Source organism: Papilio xuthus, unplaced genomic scaffold (genome assembly GCF_000836235.2).
Source record: "Papilio xuthus unplaced genomic scaffold, Pxut_1.1 DF826945.1, whole genome shotgun sequence".
In the NCBI taxonomy this organism is placed as follows: domain Eukaryota; kingdom Metazoa; phylum Arthropoda; class Insecta; order Lepidoptera; family Papilionidae; genus Papilio; species Papilio xuthus.
Window position 1 is genome coordinate 5722250 of NW_013531704.1, and position 21326 is coordinate 5743575.

The 21326-nt window shown below is 37.1% G+C and overlaps 1 protein-coding gene across 5 annotated transcripts in view; it reads right to left on the reverse strand.

The window, feature by feature from the left end:
* Positions 1-5427: 5427 nt before the first annotated feature.
* The window catches only part of Svil (Supervillin), a 133623-nt gene continuing 117724 nt past the window's right edge, over positions 5428-21326 (reverse strand). For all 5 annotated transcript variants that reach the window (XM_013316633.1, XM_013316631.1, XM_013316632.1 and 2 more), the window contains 12 exons: positions 15642-15749; positions 11812-12017; positions 11452-11618; positions 10963-11128; positions 10566-10717; positions 10116-10273; positions 9774-9886; positions 8019-9691; positions 7834-7932; positions 7539-7750; positions 7111-7272; positions 5428-6758 (listed from right to left, as the gene is read on the reverse strand). In XM_013316633.1, the coding sequence (XP_013172087.1) occupies positions 6672-6758; positions 7111-7272; positions 7539-7750; positions 7834-7932; positions 8019-9691; positions 9774-9886; positions 10116-10273; positions 10566-10717; positions 10963-11128; positions 11452-11618; positions 11812-12017; positions 15642-15749 (3303 nt within the window). In that variant the 3' untranslated portion in view covers positions 5428-6671. The remainder of the gene's footprint in view (positions 6759-7110; positions 7273-7538; positions 7751-7833; positions 7933-8018; positions 9692-9773; positions 9887-10115; positions 10274-10565; positions 10718-10962; positions 11129-11451; positions 11619-11811; positions 12018-15641; positions 15750-21326) is intronic.

The following is a 21326-nucleotide window of genomic DNA, read 5'->3' on the forward strand; positions in this document are numbered from 1 at the left end:
GACCTTTGTTAATGACACCTGATCTACGATTGACCTTCTACATATTAACTTAATACTGCTTTTTCGTTTTTCAAATTTCGAACAGTATTCTTCACTAGCTATCGGCCGCGACTCCATCCGCTCGGAATTAAAAAAAAACTTAGTTTAGCCTATGTGTTCTTCCAGACTCTGTTCTACATCTATGCCAAATAACAGCTAGATCCCGGTTGCATGGATCTTCTGGAGATACCTCCAAACAAACATCCGTCCATCTAAACATTCGCATTTGTAATATTAGTAAGATAAGATATCTGGGTTTCTACTGCTAAGACAACTGTATAAAAACATGTTATTGCTATTAATAGCGGGCCAACACTGGCAACGAATAAGTGAAAACCTTTTATGAAAAAAACCCTTATAAGATTTATGAATAAAACGTTATTGTGCAGGTGACCCCACACTTTAAAACTGATGGGTTTTACGAGTTACTTGTAAAAATATGTAAAGGAAAATTTTTCTAAAATGTTTCCGATAGACTTGGCTGACCCTTTCCTTATTGTTATTTTAATGTGAAAAGGTTTCTGCCTCCCACTAACACTTTATAAAATAATTCCACAAATGCAAAAGTGCAGAAAACGGTAAATCAGTTTTTACCGAGTTAACCCTTAATTCGACGATATTTTTTGTAGCAAAAAAACTTTTTTTTAGTAAAGTCATACTTACGTAATTTTCGCTAAACTAGTTCAGTAGATTTTTTTTAATTAGTTTTCGTCACACTGGACACCATGGAATTAAGGATTAATTTAAACAGCAGTAAACCCTGAAGTTTCATAGCATATGAATGCCGTCTGGTTAAAGCACGCTACACACTTTCCGACAAACTGTTCGGTTTTATCATACGTCAAGTCAATACTATGAATAAATCTGTACAATTAGTTTTGGCTACAGCTAGTTTAAATATCATATAGTTATTTTACCATATTTTTTCTAAAATTCGAACTATAATTTAAAGCTATAAATCGTAACTGAATCTTCCTAATATTATTAATTTTTATTTATTTCATTAGTTTTGCGATAGTTGAAACATAATATTATAGGCTATTTCGCTTACTTATTATCAAATTTACGTAAGTATTATCTTAATTATTAATGTTAATTAACTCAGAATTGCAGAAACAATTCAGTAACAGTGCCGTGATATAATTAAGCCGTGTTACTTTCTCAGTTTACTTTGCGGTACGCCCCCACTGAAGGTACATTGTCATTGTTATTTTAATCTCTTGTCTTTGTTAAAATAACTTTCCATTCATTATAGCCGGTGTTTCGTTATGCCCTTTGAGACTATTGTTTTAAAACATACTTTCCGAGCTCAAAATTTAAATTTCGAACACAACCGTTGAAAACATCTTTGTAAATTTTGTTTTAAAAGGACTTTAGGTGTCAAGGTTGCCAAAACATTTATGACATTTGAGTACAAACTAAGTTGTAAGAATAATTATTCTAACTGTATTTTAAAGTCTAATTCTGTAATTTTAAAGTCTATTTTGTTTAATAATAACTTTCTAACGTTGTTTATCATCCATTAACAAGATTTCAAAACAATTTTTTGTAAAGTCAATTAAATTAAATTATCATCGATTATTAATTAAATATATATTATTATTAATAATCGTCATAATTAAATTATTTTTCCCATAAAATAATTGTAAACAAACGTACGCTTATTAGTGCTGTTTAATTAACATAAAATAACTTTCATAGTGACCACAAAATAATCCATCAAAGAGAAAATAGACCAAATGTGAGTTTTAATGAATACTGTTACGTAACAAATGCATATTAATACAAACGATTTATTTTTGAATTGGTACTTCGTAGAGTTTAATGTAAGTAGGTACTTATTGTATAAACAACGACAGCCAAATTGCTTTTATTCTATTATATGTTAACCATTATTATATTAAAATCTATTTTCATATATACAATAATAATTGTCTCTACTTTTAGTAATTATTGTACAAGTGTCAGAATGATTAGTGAGGGGACATAAACGTTGGCATTTTAATAAGGCTAGTGTTGCGACAGTACACCGGCACAGTGTCGGATTTTCTTCCTATCACTATAAGTATTTGCGACTGCATCTCGTCTTTCCCGTGCGATTTTCTACTGTTTCTGACATAATTTGTTTTTACTATAATTAAAAAGGCAAAGGTTCACTGGCCAATATGCCACGTTTTTGGCAGAATATTCTGTACTCAACACTTATATTGAAATAGATTATGTAAAAATTATCTTGGCTAAACATTTATTAAAATATTGTATATTTGATGTTATGAAAGAAAAAAACTTACAAATAAAATCAGTTTATGGAATCGCCCTCGAGGCAGTTACTTTCAAAGGCCTTTCCGGTAATTGTATATTATGTTTGTTCTTCTTATATTAAATACGTTTACATAAATTACAAAAGAACTCGTTTATTTGTGCAGTGATGTAGTTATAACCATCATTTTTTTAAATTAAATTAATATTGCGATTTATAGCGACCAGCTATATCTTAAATCATACCCTTAACTTTAGGGTAGGCTCCGAGACCCTCGGTGGGGACGTATAGACGTGAGCTGATGATGATGATATCTTAAAATATATTTGACTTAAGTATCAGTAATTAATTTCTGAATCTGTTTCTTTTAATTATAAGAAATATTTAAAATAATGTAAATTGATAGCACTAAACTATACGTAAGAAGAATAGCTTTAATTAAAATCTACTCCGAATAAATTCTAGTATGGTAATTATAACAAAGAAATGAAAACATATCTTCTTGTTTTGTTCTTCCTTTTTTACATTCTCATTTGGTTGCAACCCTTTCACGAGAGCCAACCATAGTTCCGGTGTATGAGATTTTGTAGTACTTATAAAACAATGATTTAAGAAACAAGAAATTTTTGTTATTAATTAAAATTGTAAGTTAATTTTTATAATTTTTATAAAACTGAACTCGTTATTTAGGCATTTTAACATTTTTAAAAGTGAGATCGTACTTAAAAATGAAAAGGCAACAACATTTTTGTCTTGGGGCGATATTTAAGTAAAATTAAATAAATCCACAAGAATCCCCAAGTATTGTAACAAACGTCGCGAAATTAAATTATGTAAATGCCTAAATTCATGCGTCCCGACATCCGTCATTTTAAATGTAAATAATATAAGAACATATTCCCTCTAAAATGTTTTAATATACTTCAATATGTATTATTAATTAATATGAATAACACAGTCAAAGCTGGATTTGCTTTATTTATAAAAGTAAGTTTCAACTGACGATATACCTAACAAACAACAAATACATTCATTTTGTTTTTAAAAGTGTTAAGCCAATCTAATTCTACCGCCGCCCACACTCAGAGTCGTGTAAATCTGAAAGTTTTAACGTAGAGAAATTGGCAACATGGGGCTGCCGTTATGTTCATTATACAATCACTAGCGGACCCGACAGACATTGTCCTGTCTACACGTCATTAATTTGAAAATTTCAAACTTTTTTTAATAAACTAAAACATTCTGGATTCATTTCTGGAAACATTTCTAATATTAAAATTCGAATATTATTTAAAATTTGACACTGCGATGGTAGCGCCGTCTGTCGGTTCCAATGTAAAACATTCCAAAATCAACAACTACTAATAAATTAAAAATTAATAAAAAAACATTGTCCAGCGGACAAAATTGTGAATTTATACCATTCCCAGATCCCCTTGAACACACACAAAAAATTTCATCAAAATCAGTCCAGTCGTTTGAGAGAAGTTCAGTGACATACACACTCACAGAAGAATTAAATATATAAAGATTATTAACTAAAAATTATATATTTTAAAAAGTAGGTGTTAAAAATCTCTTTTGCGGGTAATAATAAACTCAAAGCACATACTAGGAATATAATTTTTATATTAAAATTCCAAGTTAATATGCGACAGTGCACAACAAAGCAGGGAGAGAATTTCATAAAAGTTGTTTGACTACGTTTAATTTAAATGTGCCAAAATTACACAGAAGTAAAACCAGTATACTTTCATTTTTAATATGAATAATTTCCAAATGTTTCCCATGTATAAAAATATTTTAAAACAATAACTTTACTTTTGTGGTTCGTACGTATTGTATAAAAATGTTCACTTATCACCTACGCTCTGATATTTCTTCTAGATATCTGACAGCTCTTCACGCAGCACGTGTCAAGGGATCGAGATAGTGGACACATGTCATTCATTACATCATTAGGTACCGTTCACATAGGTGCGAAGAGGATTGCAGATTTTAATCGCATATCAAATTGAAATAAGATGAAAACAACCAGGGTAAGATTGAATGATCTTTTTTTGTTCAATTCCAAGCGCATAATCCGTGGCGGTCTGGTGAAGCACCTTCCGATGCTTTGCGTAAGAGCCCGGTCTGTGTGAACTAATCCCTATTGTGGCTTTTGAATGCCTGGAACCTTTGTACAGACATATTGTCATCTCTTTCAGTCTGCTAGAAGTAACTGAAATAACAATATGTTTTATACAGCTTTTTGATAGTAAAGGGAAGTAAAAAAATAAATACGAACGTTTAAAATTTAGCAATTTATTACATCATTATTATACAAAATAAATCTCAAATACAATAATTATAAGTAACACAACCGAAGCGAAAACATTAAACAATGGATTTAATAGTTGCACGCGGCGCTGCGCGGGCGCACGTAAATGCATACATCGGGTTAGTTTACTTCGATCGTAAGTTAACTAAGTACATTTAACTTGGGCATGACTATCGTAAGACCCACTCATTGGCAGTAATTCTTACCGTATACAACCGTTACATTGCAAAACGATCGTTAAATTGACCATACAAAAGTTTAAAATAAAACTTTACCAAATAATCTTATAAACAATAATACAGTAACAAAAGTAAATATCTAAAAGTGACCGTAATACGGTTGTAAATAAATCTGCAAGCGAATTTACTTACGGAAGCATCTTTAAACGATAATAGCCTTTAAAAACAGCATCATTAAGTTTAAAATCCCCTGCTGTTAGATAAAATGTTTATAAAAGTCAAATGTGTTTTTAATATTTTTTTATAATACGTGGTACATTACTATTGTAAAGTCAAAAAACTTTTGTGGTCATAGGAATAGTCAAAACTTTACCAGTACATAGATGACATTTTCAAGGTCAGTAATTTTTCAATATCTATCAAAATTTTATGAAAACAGGACATAGTTATCAATCAAAAAGGACATGCAATTGTAAAATACTAAAAAAAAAAAACTTTGTAATACTGACAAAATATTTTTTAAACTAATGTATGTAATTAAAAAAAGACTGAGTTAGCTTACTCTCTTAATATTCATTTTGTATGTAAATAACAATTTTTTAAACAATATTTTATTGAAAAAAGTATATTAAAATCCAAATGGCAATTTAAAAATGTCTATTTCCTTTTTTTAAAATTCCAAATTAACATAAAGGTTAACAGTAAACTTCATAAAATCGATTTGATAACTACATCCAATGTTCACAATTGTGAAGCTTCCTACAGCCGCAGTGGTCCACTAAACGCACTTTACAAAGTAGCTAATGAGTTAGGATATGTGATGTGTTATACTCAGCCCTGCAACATTTATACAAACACGTAAACAAAAATACACCCAACAACCATAGTAATAAAGACTAAAATCGGGTGTAAAACTATCACCAGTTACGATTTGTATAAATATTCAATCGCAGAACATAAAAGCCTAACCTAAAGCGTATAAAAGAGTAGAAGTTATTCTTTTGTATACTTTAAGATGTACGGTCAGCAAAAGAGTTCAGAATTTTTAAAATTTAAAATTTTCATTTCGTTTACATATGTACGAATAACTATAAAGTGTTGGTGTTATACAAATATACTAACTAATTTAATTTAATAAAATATAAATTTACTTTCAAACATAGAGTCCTAAACATAATTTAATATTACATCGATCGTGTCCCAACTTATTTGCTGACCGTACAAATTCATACTTTGACCAGATTAAGTTAACCCTATTGCATCCCAGTTCGGTATTGCCAACAACTGTACAATAAACCATAAAAGCCGACAGTTGTGGCAACACCGAAAAAAAATGGGAAAAATATCACCAATAATTTAACACCAATCATCCCGTCCTCGCGCCGTAACACTAAAAACATCGAAAGATAATACTAGAAACCTATCAAAAAATATGTTACAAATCAATACAAAAAGGCTGAGAATAGTTAATAAAGGTTACAAAGAGAAAGAACTTAAAAAAAATAAATAAGAAAACTATATACAAAGAGACGCTTCGGACGGGATCAATCGAATATCTTCGCGCAATTCCTTCCAATTCCGTGTTTAGTATAAAAACTTCGCTTTACATTAATCCTCCGACTGTTACATGACAAAATATCACGAGAACGAATACATAGTTACATTCGATTAGTACAAAACGATTCAGCTATAAAATTTAAAGCGTGCGCACTTAAACACTAATTGTATCAAATCCTTTATTCAGTAAAAAAGTACGAAATAGCTGCGATTGTACAAAAATTTTATCAACTACGGGTATTGAGGATACTTATGCCGCGCGGGGGGCGCGGGGGGTGCGGGGGGCACGGGCGCGGGGGGCTTGCGGGCCGGGGGGTCAAAACAGACCGACGTCCTTCTTCATGTTGGTCTGCTTCCAGGCGGGCAGCGCTGCGAACTCCTCTTTGGTCATGCCGAAAGCCTCCTATACACAAAATACATATTAAAAAGTTGTATTCATTGATTATTGTAAGATAACTTTTGAATTATGTACTTTAATAGAAAGTGCAATTTACAAAATGTGCTAATTGTATAATAATTCACCAAATATTTACAAAATGAGAACCCATGCAATAGTGACCTGCTTTTATAACAAGACAATGTTCCTACGCGTTGCAGCGCTGCGCATTGCTGCTCCATTCACTGCTTTGAGATAAAGTTAGATAAAAAATTGCTGCAGCGACATGTGGGCGGAGCGCAGACTGGGGGCGTGGCGTTGGCTCGCTCTTTGCAGCATGCAGCGCTGCAGTGTTGCAGTGTTGCAGGGTTTTACTCACGATGAAGTCGGGCGAGGCGAGATGTCGCTCCAGGTGGTGCGGGTCGACGTGGTCGGGCAGCGGGCGACGCTGCAGCTCGGGGAGGGGGAGGAGGGCGTCGCAGGAGGCCAGCCGCGACACCTCGCAGCGCCCCGACCGCGCCTCGCCCGCCTTGTACCCGTGCTGCAATGTACAGTGCCCCGTCACAGTGCCGTATACATACAGTGCCTTAAGCCAACCAACACCTTATTTATATTAAGTCAATGTATTGTATATAAGTACTTATACCACAAGTAGTCATAACTGAAATTTAAATTTTATATACTCCAACACCACCTGACAGACTTGAACCTTATAATATATAAAGCCACCATTTCAAGATTGTTTCCCAAGTGTCAAAGTATATGTGCGAAACATTTTAAAGGAAAACGTATGTTAGATATACTAACCGCTATGTTGGCGTCTGCGGCCTGGTCGTGCTCGTGCCAGGTGTCGAAGAGGTGCTCGAAGGCGGCGGGCTCAAGGCCGGCGGCCACCACCCGCACGTCCTCGCCCCGCCCTCCGCCCGCCGAGCCCCGCCCCGCGCACGCCGCGTACGCCTGAGCAGTACGCAGCGCCGCCAAGCGCAGCGCCTGCCAACGAGCCGCGAACGCACCCACGCCTGGGGACATATAAATATACTAATTACAAAGAGTCCCATTCAAAAATAGTCGATAAAAGCTCTGCTTAAAACAAAATGCTTACCGGCATTGATCTCGGCCGGCTCGAGTTCGCCGTCCTCGCCGCGCGGCCACCAGCCCTGCCACAGCCACACCGCCTGCCCGTCGTCCACCAGGAACAGCGCTGCACCACAACACCACACATTATACACATGCTCAAATATTACATTTTAGTATTCAAATGTTTTCAATCTGAGTTGAGTAACTCACCGGGTTGCGAAGCCGAATACAACTCCTTTTGTTCAAAAGGGAAGGGTGTCACCAGGTGCTCGTGGCGCAGCGGCGACAGGACCTCGTTGGCTTCGAACTGTCCGCCTAGATCCGTGAAGTGGAAGAGGCGCATGGTGACGTCAGCGGGCGCGCCTCCCGTCAGCACCGAGCTGTAGTACTGCTTGTTGGCTCCTCCCAGCGCCTCCAGCACCTCCCGCGGCTCCTCCCCCTCCTTCACCTCAGTTATCTTCACGTCCGAGGCGTTTTCGCCGAACAAGTAGTTGGAGTTGCGGGCGATAAGCTTGTTGGCGAGCTCGATGGCGACGCTCTTTGTGTGCTTGAGGCTCCTGCTGCCGTGCCAGATGTAGAGGCCGCCCTTCTCCGTGTCGACCAGCAGCAGCGAGCCGCGGCTGCGCAGCTGGCGCACCGAGCACGGCACTTGCAGCAGATACGCCTCGTTGGCGACGTTGCCGCGCGTCACGAACAACTTGTAACGACTCTTGTCCGTGCCCCTTTTGCCCTGGTGGATTATCAAGTTGCCCTGGAAGAGGTTTAGGAAAGCTGGCGGCTCCGCCCCCTGGGCGACTCGCACCTGCGGCCCTCGCTCCTTGTCCAGCTCGACGGTCAAAAGGGCCGCGGCGCCCTTTTCGTTGGAGGAAGCGTCTCGCCCCTGCCAACAGAAGTAGGCGCATCGATCCCTTCCCGTGAGATTGTGCTTGGAAGGTTTCCCGTTCAGTTCTCGTCCGGTGACGGTGATCTGGTACTCCCACCTGATGATGTAGCTGTCTGCAGAGAAGAACTCGCCGATTTCGGCATCGTTATCGACTTTCTGGTAGTCGTACTCCTGTATGAGCCACTTGCAGACGGACTTGGTCTTGATGTCGTAGTGTCGCATGGACTCCTTGTCGTAGTAGTGCGTACCGCGGCCGAGGTGGGAGCCCTCCAGCACGAGGTCGGGCTCCTGGTACTCGTTGGACCACATCTCCTCTGCGTCGCAGGGGGTGATCTCGACGCCGTTCGACTTGTTCTCCTGCGGCTTCACCTTGATCACTCGCGTGTAGTCGGGCCAGTCGAGGAACTTCTCCTTGAACAATATAGTTTCCATGTGCTGCGTTACTTTGGAGAGAATCGCCCACTCGGGTCTGGACTGCGATGACTTGACTAGCGGGCTGGAGTCGTCCCTCAGGCCCTGGTAGACTGCGGCATTCAACGGGTTGACGTGACACTCCTCGTAGTTGTATCCGTCGTTGAACAGTTCCTGTGCGAGCTGTGCGGCGCGCCGTCTGCTCTCGAGGGGCACGTTCTTTCCGTACCAAATGTACATTTCGGAGCCGAAGTCGAAGACGATAATCTTGGAGAGGTTGAGCATGGCGATCCTCGGCAACTGGCCCCAGTACTCCTTGATGGGCACCAACTCATCGTCGATCACTTCGTAGCACATATTGGTCTGCACGATGCAGGACTCGTATATCTCGTCCTCGTCCGCATGTCCTGCCTCCGCGGGCCGGTAGCTCTCCAGGTCCTCGGAGACGCCGAGAAGTGACCAGAATTGGTTCCACTGCTTGTTGGAGTAGTTCTTTGTCTGCTCGTCGATCTTGATCACGCCCGTCGAGTTCTTGCAGCCGAGATCCTTCGTGTTGAAGATATGCAAGGCGATATCTGTACTTCGATTTCTGAAAATTCCGATAAAAATCCGTTAAAACTTGTCGCGGATAAAAGAAAAATATACAATAAAACAATACAAACAAAACTGACCTCTCGATGACATTTGCATAGAGTCCAATATACAGGAACACTTGGTCGGGCGTGACCAGCAGGAAACAGTCGCCGCGGTTGACGTTCCAGTGTACGGGCTCTACTAGTCTCGTCTGAAAACAAATTGTTATACTTATCAAACGCCGTTATTTAGTTGTCAATAAGGATACTGAAACAGTCACCACGACTGAGTATCGCAGCAGGTGAATGTAAGCAAAAAACACTATCAATCGGCCGTTCCAGAAGCAACTGGATGGATGTTTCAATCTATTTGGGAGGGGGTTAAGAGTATCATAAGTGTACGATGGAATTGTTGGTGTTGATGTAAGGTGGAGTAGTAACCTGCACTCGTCTCCTGCCCTTGACATGTAGCAGCATGAGGGGCTTGGTGCCGTGGCTGGGCGTGCTGGCGGCCGCGCTGCGCAGCGCCACGCTCGAGAAGTCCTCCTTGCTGGCCAGCGCCGCCAGCGCCTCCGCCGCTAACCCACAGTTGGCAGTCGCTGGAACATAAGTTACAACACATAAAGCACCAATTGCAAGTTATACTACAAAAGCTTTTGCCCACGACTTCATCTGCGCCAAAAAGGGGAAAAAATAACTCATCTATTACTCAACACCATGGGTTGAACTGTTGTAGAGAATTAAGAGTATCCCAAGGGAATCATACACATTTTCGGGATCACAAACCTGTGTGTTCTTCAGTATGATCCATGTAGTTGTTCTCCAGATGACAACAAACATCCAAACATGTATGATATTACAAAAATGTATTGAACACTATATAGAACTGACCCTTCTCCTTGATGAGCTGGTCGCGCAGTGTGCAGGGCTGCGCGAGGTACTCCTGGCGCAGGTCAGTGCGCGCCGCCAGCGCCCGCAGCGGGTTGCGCGACGCCGCACGACGCCGCTCGCGCTTCGCACGCCGCGCGCATTCGCTCGACAAGCTAAACAACACAGGTACTTATTTTATACTACAGTTTTCGCACGCGACATTCGCCACACTTAATTTAAAAAAAAATAAAAAGGACTATGCATTCTTCCAGACTCTGTTATTTATATATTTGCACAATTTTTCCTTTTTTTTTGGCGATGTGGCATAAAATTTTCTTATAATAAATCTTTACACAAATATATTACACAACAATAGTAATAAAAGTATACGACAAATTTAACTAAATATGTAGCTCACAGTTGTCTAGAGGCGCTGTCAATCGCGTCGAGGTCCAGGTCGAGATCTGCGGCGTCAGGGGCGGCGGTCTGCTGCAGCGGTGCGAAGAACGCCTGGAAGCTCTCGTCGTCCGCCTTCGGTATGCGCACCGCACTGCCCGTCTTCTCCGCACCCGGAGACTCGTCACCTGGAAGTACGTCAAGACTTACATTATTTTATCTCTGTCAAAAAAAATCACTGAGAAAAACCACATAGAAGACTGGAGTAACCAATAATTCCTGGATCTTGAGTTGGTATTTTGAGATGCAGTGTTATCTTCTTCATAACGTGCTGGAATATAGGGTATATAACAATGTGGTTTTCGTCATATCTAATTAAATAAGTACAAAAAGAGTGTATTTACACGTGTTGGATGATTGTGTTTTAAACATCGACATTATGAACGGTTGTTATAAAAGCGTAAAACAAGAAAACAACTGTAATTAAGGCACAAAAGTATTGCAGACTAACTCTCATCTAGCCTGCTGATGCTCTCGCTGACGGAGTGGCTGCGCTTGAAGGGCTCGCGGTCACGCGGCGGCGGCACGTCTGCGCCCGCAGGCACCACCGCGCACGAGGCCGACCGCAGCGGCCCACTTGCGAACCCGTTCGTGGGAGACGCCACCGCTTTGCGAGATCTGTTGATCAAAGTCAATATTATAAGAAGTTGACATTTTATTTATTATATTACCATAATTCCTACATTAATTAGCAAACAATTACACTTTAATCTGACTGACAACATGAAATAGTGCAACGGACGCCATATCACATGGACTTAGATATTTGTATATTTCTTTATAATATACCGTAGTAGTATACGAAACTGACCTAAACTTATTAGGCGCAGGGATGCCGGGTGTGGCGGGTGCGGCGGGTGCGACGGGTGTGGTGGGTGCGGTGGGCGTGCCGGGTGCGTGCTGCGGCACGGGGGGCGCGGGGGGTGCGGCGGGCGGCGTGACCACCTTGTCCCGCTCCAGCCGACCCGCCACCGTGAACAGCGACGCATCGCTCTGCGGCACTCGTTTGCGCCAACCCTGACAGATACAAAGGTAAATGTTAAATGTTGGTTGGTTGGTATGAACTTTAATAGGTTTAAAAATAATAATAAAAAGCCCAATTAATCTTGAATGGAATAAAGTCTAAAAGATTTGATTAGGACATATTATAATATTTCATATACATAGTTAATTAAATTTAATCTCACGTGTACATGTTCATACACAAAGAAGATTACACTGACCATGAACCCGTTCCTTTTAAGAACATCTCAAAATAAAAACAAAACGCGCAGTTGTGACTAATAGTCTCTACCCAAACCAGTAACAAGGAAACGTATTAAAAGATTATCTCCCGCAGAAGCCTTCCTTGTCATCGCCCGCTCTCCATATTTAGCATTTTTAATGAACCATTGTATGTCTAATACGTTCATTTTATTACTTCACTTAGTATCTAGTTTAACCAGAAATTGTTTATTACTACGTCAGAAATCTTATACATAAAATTTTCGAGTCACAATGTTAGTTACCATATTCCTCTGGAACGGCTTGATCGATTTTTATAAAATTTTATATGCATATTCTGAAGGTCTTAGAATCAGCTACTATATATTTTTAATCCTGGGCATACGAAGTTGCGGGCAACAGCTAGAATTTTTATAAAAGTTTTGCTTTGCAATGCCAATATATCAAAAGTCCAAAAGCAAGCAGTATATTTCATTAAATCGTTTTTATTTCTATGACAAAATCTGTACGGGTTTAAAACGGACAGAGCTGAAAACATTATTTTTATATGAACGTAGGATACAAAATGTAAATGCACGTGGAAATAATTTCCCCCAGTTGTAGGCCGGATAAAAACAGCAATGTAATCTGTCGTTGCATTCTAAAAGTCATGACATTTAAACCTGACCTCAATCTTGACATCGTAGCCTATTTTAAACATACCGCAGAACATCACTTTGTGAAGTTGTCATAAATATACTACTAACAGTTGCATGCGACACCGTCCGCGAGAAATATAAAAAAAAATCAAGATTTTTTGCTATTTGTTCTTCTAGACTATGTTCTACATCTAAGTCAAATTTTATCCATTGCGACGTTCCATCCATCCATCTATCTTAGACTAGTTTCGCGTAACTAAAGACAGACCGTCTTTATTTACCCATCTATACCGTAAAGATAACTTTCATGTTAATAATTATTACAGAACACACTATACCACAGCAGATTTGAGACCTTTGTTTCCCGTCACTATAACAAATAATGACGAACAAAATAATGACATACAAAACAAAATCGTAATAACCATTTGAATTTATTGAATTACACATTGCGGTCAGTGACTCATTGGATACAAATTACTCATACAAACTTCAACATTATCTCTGATGCAGTTACACGGAAAGGAAGGTTGACCAATTAGCATTAAAATAATAAAAACCCTGATATTTGAAATTGCCTTAAACACTTTAAGGATATCATCAAAATATGTAATTTGAATCTTATTACAACAGGATAAAGTGCATTTTTACTTTATATGATATTCAATATTGGAAAGGAGAACCCGCTAAAAGGTCGAGCATTGATTTAAGTGACATTCCGACAAGCATTTCAATATTGCTGTCGCGGTTGCTTTAGCTATGTTGCTTTTATGGACCGGCGTTACTCATGACTAGATCAGGCCAAGTATATCGTTAAGGCAATAAAAGTACTTGTACGTAGTCCCTTAGTATGAGACAAATATTCAATAAAGGCAAATTAAAATAAAGCAAAGCAAAAGAATAAAGAATAGTCAATCAACCGTTCAGGTATATAATCACAAGCACGCTTTTTGTGAACTTGATTATAATTATAAATGAAATCAGTCAATGAAAATACAATTTAAAGGGAATGAGAAATTTCTAACATAACAGATCCATCAAGTATTTCTTATTCTTCGTTGTATTATCTTGACTCAATCGTCTTTGTATGCAAATAGTGTCAAATGACTACAACTAGAGACCGCAAGCATTGCGAAAAATATCTCGATAATGTGTACATAGAACATATATTGCGTAGTGTCATAGATACGCAATAAATTAGGATTAAACACCAGAGATTTTATCTAGGGTCTAGTTTCAGTGCTGCTACATTTCCTCTTTGACCAGTGTACTCTTAACTTTATATTCTCAAAGGCGTCTAGGTTTACTGGACCACATTGGTGATCACTGATTTATATTACTTTTTTATGAGATAAGAGGGCAAAAGAGCAGCGAGAACACCGAGGTGTTCATCGACGGCTGCAATACCAGAGGAACCGCATATGCGATGCCGATCTTTGAGATGGTGATATGCACGTATCTTAAAGGATCCTAAATCGTAGCGGTTTGGAACTACCACCGAGAATTCCATTCCACAATACGGCTGTGCCACTACTTTTGAAGGTCTGTAGTTATATGCAATAAACATGATAAGATAGCGCACGAAACATGTTTGTATGCTAATAATCAATCATAACAATGTAATAATAGAGTACTTTTGTACGCTGATATGCGACGATGTCACTATCTGCAAAGATAGCGCATCAGAATATGATACATACTAGATTTTAAGATAGCGTGGTATGGACATGTCTTGCAGTGTGAATAGCTACAATGGTACATGAAGAGCGAATGTATGAATTGTATGAAAGGAGCTGTATGAAAGAATAATACACGCTGTACCGATTCCAGGAAAAATGACAGAAATAAGTATACTTCTAAAACAGCGTTATTTCCTGTAAATAAAATTCTGAACTTCATCACAAAGAATTTATGAAGGCAATGACCGCATGCATAAAGAGAAATGTGACAGATAAAAACGATTTCTTTATTATCGTATGTATGTGGATATTCTTTGTCGAAAGGGCGTTATTAGTTCATCGACACTGAATCAAAGAATCTTATTCATATGAAATTCATCGTTCACAGTACATTTGGAAAAGAGTATGGGCTTTAAATTTGCGTTAACACATCCAACGCGATCGATATTGTCCTGCGAGTTCATTTTAATATATAAATAATGTAGTAGCATTGAATGTGTTTAATCTACAGAATTCGAATAAATTTTCTTAAAAGATATAAACACATTAGTAAGAACGTAGGCGTCTATAATAGCGTCAGGTGAATTTCACTTTGATTCATACACCAAAGATAATAACGGACATTCACCCGACTGTAAATGATACGTCTACTCGGGAGACAAAATTCTGGTAAGTGCACTGCGCACGAAAATATCTAAAAACTAAACTGGCGGCTGTGATTTCAGAAACATTTGTTTATCTCAAAACTTATAGTTTCTTTACGTATGCAATTATCAATCATTTTAATTTGTGGTCAGATTATAATTGCGTCGAAATGTGTTGCGTCACATTACACTATTATGTTAAACTTTATTAATTTCTCAGTTATTTAATGGTTTTGTTGTCTCTTACCCATTTTCCGAGTCCACAACCTCAGTTTAAAACATATCGTTAGCCCTGTCATTATCTTTGACAGAACAGAGATAACAATGTTTTCAACGGAGATTTTGGTCTCAGAAATACATGGGTAGTGTATATTCGTAGAAGTGTGGGATCGCCCTAAGCGATCATAAATAGACTAAGTCAGTGTGACAATTGCGTTTTTTGACATTTTGACTTACTTGTGCAGCGGTTTCTAATTTATTTCTTCTATCAGCCAAGATGTTGGGGCCTAATTCATTTTCATCTATGTGCACTTTCTTCTTGTCATCCACTGAATTTAGAGATTCCTGTAACAAGAAATGTTACATTAAATAACTGCTCGATTGTCATAACAGAGACATTTCTTGTATTTAGTTGTGCAAAACATTTTCAAGTCTGGTAATAAAAATGTATGTTGTCAACATGAAGTGTTAGTACTATGTTTATTTTAGAAAACTAATGTAGAAGTTACATTTACGTCCAAAATTCCATGGCCAGCGGCCAAAGATCTGTTTAGTATTTTTCTGATTAATCATAATTTCCTCGGAAGAATCTTTGCGTAAGATATATTCGAATTTGTATAAATTTGAAGAAATAAATTCCTAATTTTGAAATGTTCAGCAGGCCTATATAGTCTGTATTTTAGCCAAATGCTTCTTACCACTGCATACTACTAAGACAATTAAAACATATCGTAGACTCATTTTTGTCAAAGGGAACGAAAGGGATGACAATATCTAAGAATTCCAATGTTACAGCCGTGGAGATCAACGGTTACATTTATTTATGCCGCGTATGCGTTAATACATATTCATTACTACACTTAAGAGCTTGTATTTCCCAAGAATTAAATTGATCAGAATACTCATGTCGCAATAAAATTCTATGCACTTGATGTCATCTAGTGACAACCTGAGTTTATTGTAATGCAATCTTTTATGATTTCTGATGTGATGTCAACAAGTGATAGTTGGTGACACAATGTATTTCGAATCAACAGAATTTGGCAGCCTCGTACACAATACAGATCGAAACATAATCTTTGTCCTTCTGCGTTGATTAATCATGCACAACACATGGTTCAGTGATTCTGTGACATGATCTTGTAAGTATAATGTAACAATTGTCAACCAATATGTCATGGTACTGGATAGCAATCTTATCATGCGTAGTTTTCTGTTACCTTGGATTACTATTGTTGAAAGACGACTACACAAATTATGATAACATACCTTACAATATCATCTTATGCGTCTTTTAAGACATAATATGTAAACTAAATACTTAAAAGTCTAAATACCATTGTGTAACTGAACCCATAACAATGAAATACATATCAAAAATATTTTATTTCGAACCATATCATTGCAAAATTGTTTTCAAAATACCCATTGAGTTTTGCTTTTAAAATGTTTACGCAGGTGCATACGAGGGCATTCAGGTCGTCGAAAAGACAGCCTCGAGTAAGTGTTCATGTTAACTAGATTATTTATTTTTAAAAGTTCTATTAGCTTTTATATGCAACTTCACTTATAAGTTAAAAAGACAATGACAGACTAACAAAGTTATTCAATTCCCGGTAAAAAGATTTTACCCTAAATTTTTGGTGACTGCGGATTTGTCATAACAATGAAGAATTATGATCTCATAGTAATATAACGTTAAAAAATCTGTGATCATGTTTGAAAGGTGACAGTTCATTTTGACGTAAATGCATCTTATCTATATTAGATCATCGGTTTACTAACAACAGAGATCTAACAATGAACATTGTTTTGTTTGTGTATCACCTTTAATACTAGCATTTCAATATGAGACAATTTCCGCCCTTGCGATCTGATTGATCTTTTATAATATAACAAAATGAATGTCATGACAGAGCTATACAGTATTGAATATTACACATAAGTTTGATAAAAAAATGGTTGAAAAAAAATGTTGTACGTATAGGTTAAGGTAACAAGAAAGGAAAATATTATCGCCAATGTGTAAAGTGCGCGTTTTAATAAACCAAATGGACGTAAACTAATTTGCCCTTACCCAACAAAGGCGATCAAATTGTAGATTTAAAAAACAGATTTATATTTTCAAAATTATAAATATTAAATTAACTTAGAAAATCCGAAGACCGGTATAAGCTAACCTGTGCATTATCCACTGCGTCAGTTTCGAATTTCCTGAACACAGGTTTAACAGCTCCGTTCGTACATCTTGTTTTACTTCTTAGCTCTCCAATAACAGAACCAAAATTAAGTCCCGCAGGTTGTGTTTGGAGTCGTCTTAAATAAGGTTTGTTTTCGATATTGTTATTATTATTCAACGTCACATCAAGATCATCTTTATTTCTTTCTGTTTCTTTCACAGAATTTACAATAAAACCATTAATAGCTGGTTTCTCTTCAGTATTATGAAAACCATTAAGTTTATTTAAAGTTTCATCTTTTTTAGAGTTTAAAGGTAAAATTTCTGTTTCAAATTCAGTTTTGTCTAAGGATAAGTTTTGGATAATCGATTGTAACTTATCGTCGTTTAGAATTGTTTTTTCTAAGAACTCTGCTAGACGTTCCTTTGGAGGACTAACTCGTTTATGAAACTTGACATTTTGAAAATTTTCCTCCTTAACTTCTTCTGATTTGGCAATGTTTACTATTGACTTTTGAGGAAAAATATCTTCGACGAAAGCAACATTTTGTGAATTGTGTTCTACGACTTTTGATGTTTCATTTGAAACAAAAGTAACTGTTTCAGTTGTTTCCTCATCTTCTATAATAGTTGGACATTCTTTTTCATTTTGTCTCGCATCCACATAATCATGTTGAATCTTCCGCTTCGGCAAATATTTCCAAAGGAGGAACAACACCACTCCAACACCGATGATAATTTCATAAATCATTTTGTACACAAGTCCAATCATCACTGACTAGAATAACATCACTGGTTTCCACTGAGATCCCTGAAGCTGTTTGGTTTCATTTGAACAACACAATATTTTCATACTGTTAAATATCACACTTTGTTTTTGTTCCGATCACATTGCGCGTACTAGTGGGAATACGTAACTAAATAGCTGGACACAGGTTTGACGAGTTCTGTACATACAATGGGAATTGAAAAAGTGGAGGGGGAAAACGAGACAAAGGCGTGTGAGGTCAGATCGACGGACGCGGACCGACTGACCGAGCGGTAGTTATCATCTCAGTGGACTGACTCAGGCGCAGGTCTAAGAGCGTCGGCAAACACTATCGACTGGCTGCGATATGACGCACCGCACGAGAGCCGAGCTATGTAAACATTGTAGGTGCGCCAACACCGGCGAGGTAACACACCATGACCTTGCCTAGAGAAAACATTGGCGCTTGTGTAAATTGATCAAAATCATAGATCCTTTTGTGAATCGAAACAACAACCTAACTGATGATAAAATATTTGAAAATATAATAAAAAGAACATTTCCAACCTAATGGCTGATTTAAGAGGAGTTTTGATAGAGTTTGCTAAGGCAGAATACATGATTTAATGATAGTCTAGCTTAATAGCTACAATCAGAACGACACAAATCAATCTAATGCAAGAAATAATTAAAAAGCAATGAACCAATTGTCGTCAATTAAGACATGTATCGGAGTTAATGAGGAATAAGGGCCTAGTTCGATCAAATGTATAAAGTATGCATTAAGATGACTAAGAAAGATAAAAAACCGTATTGAGATGGTAATTAAAGAACACTTCATCATAATATCCCTTGCGCAAACAATTAAATTGCCACAGGAAGAATTGCGTGAGTGACGGACAACAGTACTCTTTATTACAACGCTAATAATTTTAATAGAGGTTGTAAATGTTATCTATGCTTTATAATTTATTTCTATCTCTCGTGCCTTATTATTTATATTACTCCTTAATAGTACGATTTATAATTTATGTAAATGGGTATGTAGACATAACTTTTAGAGAAAAATTTAACACTCCAAATTTGGTGGTGTCCTCGGATTTGTTATAAAGAATTGATAATTTAAAATAAGATTGCTTCGAGTATTTAAGAATCTATTTTTATATCTGACAAGATCAAACGAAAGTTATTAAATGAGACAATTAACAGGCAACACATGACAACATCGACATGAAGTCGACAACCAAAACTACGACTTAGTAATGGTGTATGGTATGGAGTGAAAGTTGTATAATAAATTTAATTGCAGTACTAATTAAACAAAAAAAGTATTGTACTGGAGCGCAACAACTGCCTAATAACAACTTAAATTACAAAAGAGTAAGGTTGGAAATTCCGTATTTGAAATAAAATACAAGGTCATGGAGATAGTGAGATAAATCCGCGATATGGTACGATAACAATGTACTCTCTAATATAACGGTGTAAAAAAAAACAAAATGCTCTAAAACTACTCTACATTTAATGAAAAACAATGACCAGTAAACCCGAGTTACAAGCTAGCACAATTATCGGAACATAAAACGGACGAATCATTGGAAAACACTGACACGATATCGATTTTAATTGATTACGAACATCGATTTTCGCACTTTAAAGATTCGGGTGTTGGAGAAAGTTATTATAATTAAATTGAATAAGTAAACGATTAGTCGCGGAACGCGCGCACAGTGCTGCGGCCGCCAAAACACTGAGTGTTGGTGCCTGAGCGTCTGACCGCGGTGGGTCACTGACGTGCGTATGCGCAGCTTTTTTTCAACAAATAAAAGGACGCGCGTATTAACTTGCACAGTACATTGTATAATTTTAAATGTGCTTATGTATGCTGTAATGCTCGCAAAAGAGGCATTAATAAATTATAGGTATAGTAGATTTTACTGTACTAATTATTCTAGTCAGGCATTTAAACAAATCGTATTCTTGTGGTTGAAGTTGGTTTAACATTCTATTCGAACGGGGAAGCGAAGTTACGTTTAATACATCACTTAAGTCTAGACTAAGATTTAAACATGTTGATATTGTAAAATTGGTACCGGAATAAAAACCGGAAATACAAAATATTACTAAATGTAAGTAAATATAGTAATAAAAATCGATTCGATCGACCTCGTACAAGTAAAAACGATGATGTCAGAAACTGACAGAAATTTACGGCTACCGGTAGTTAAAGAGACAGGGTCGTATCTGAAATACCAAATATCCTGATGACATAAAAACGTCAGTAAGTTTTCAAAAAAATTCCCGGTTTCTGTTCTTAAATAAACCCGAAGAATTTATAAATCTCCTATCAAAAAATTATAGGAAAGTTAATTTATCTCTGACGGCCAAAATTATTAGAAAGACGTGCGTAATTCACACCTTTTTAATTAACATAATAGTTTTGAAACTTATATTATTAACAGTACGCATCTCTATCTTATATCTATATATATAAAAGAAAGTCGTGTTAGTTACACTATTTATAACTCAAGAACGGCTTTACTGATATGCCTGAAAATTGGTGAGGAGGTAGCTTAAAGCCAGGAGACGGACATAGGATACTATTTATTAATATTTTTTTTCGAATTTATGCCTTGAAGAGCTGCATTTTATTTAACTTACTTATATTATAAATGCGAATGTTTAGATGGATGTGATGTAGATGGATGGATGTTTTATTATATACCCACGCGGACGGAGTCGCGAGCGACAGCTAGTTTGTATTATTAAACTATAATAAAACCGTATATATTTTAAAACCGTGCAAAACATGTTTGTTTGTAAGCGTATCTATACAATAGATACGCTTGCAAACAAACATGTTTTGTTGACCGCATAACAGACCAATTTTCTACAATTATTATGATTACGAAAATCGTACTGTCTTCGTTTATGAATTGACGAAACCGGAGATACACGATTAACATCATTAGCTACCCTATTCGTATTTAAAACT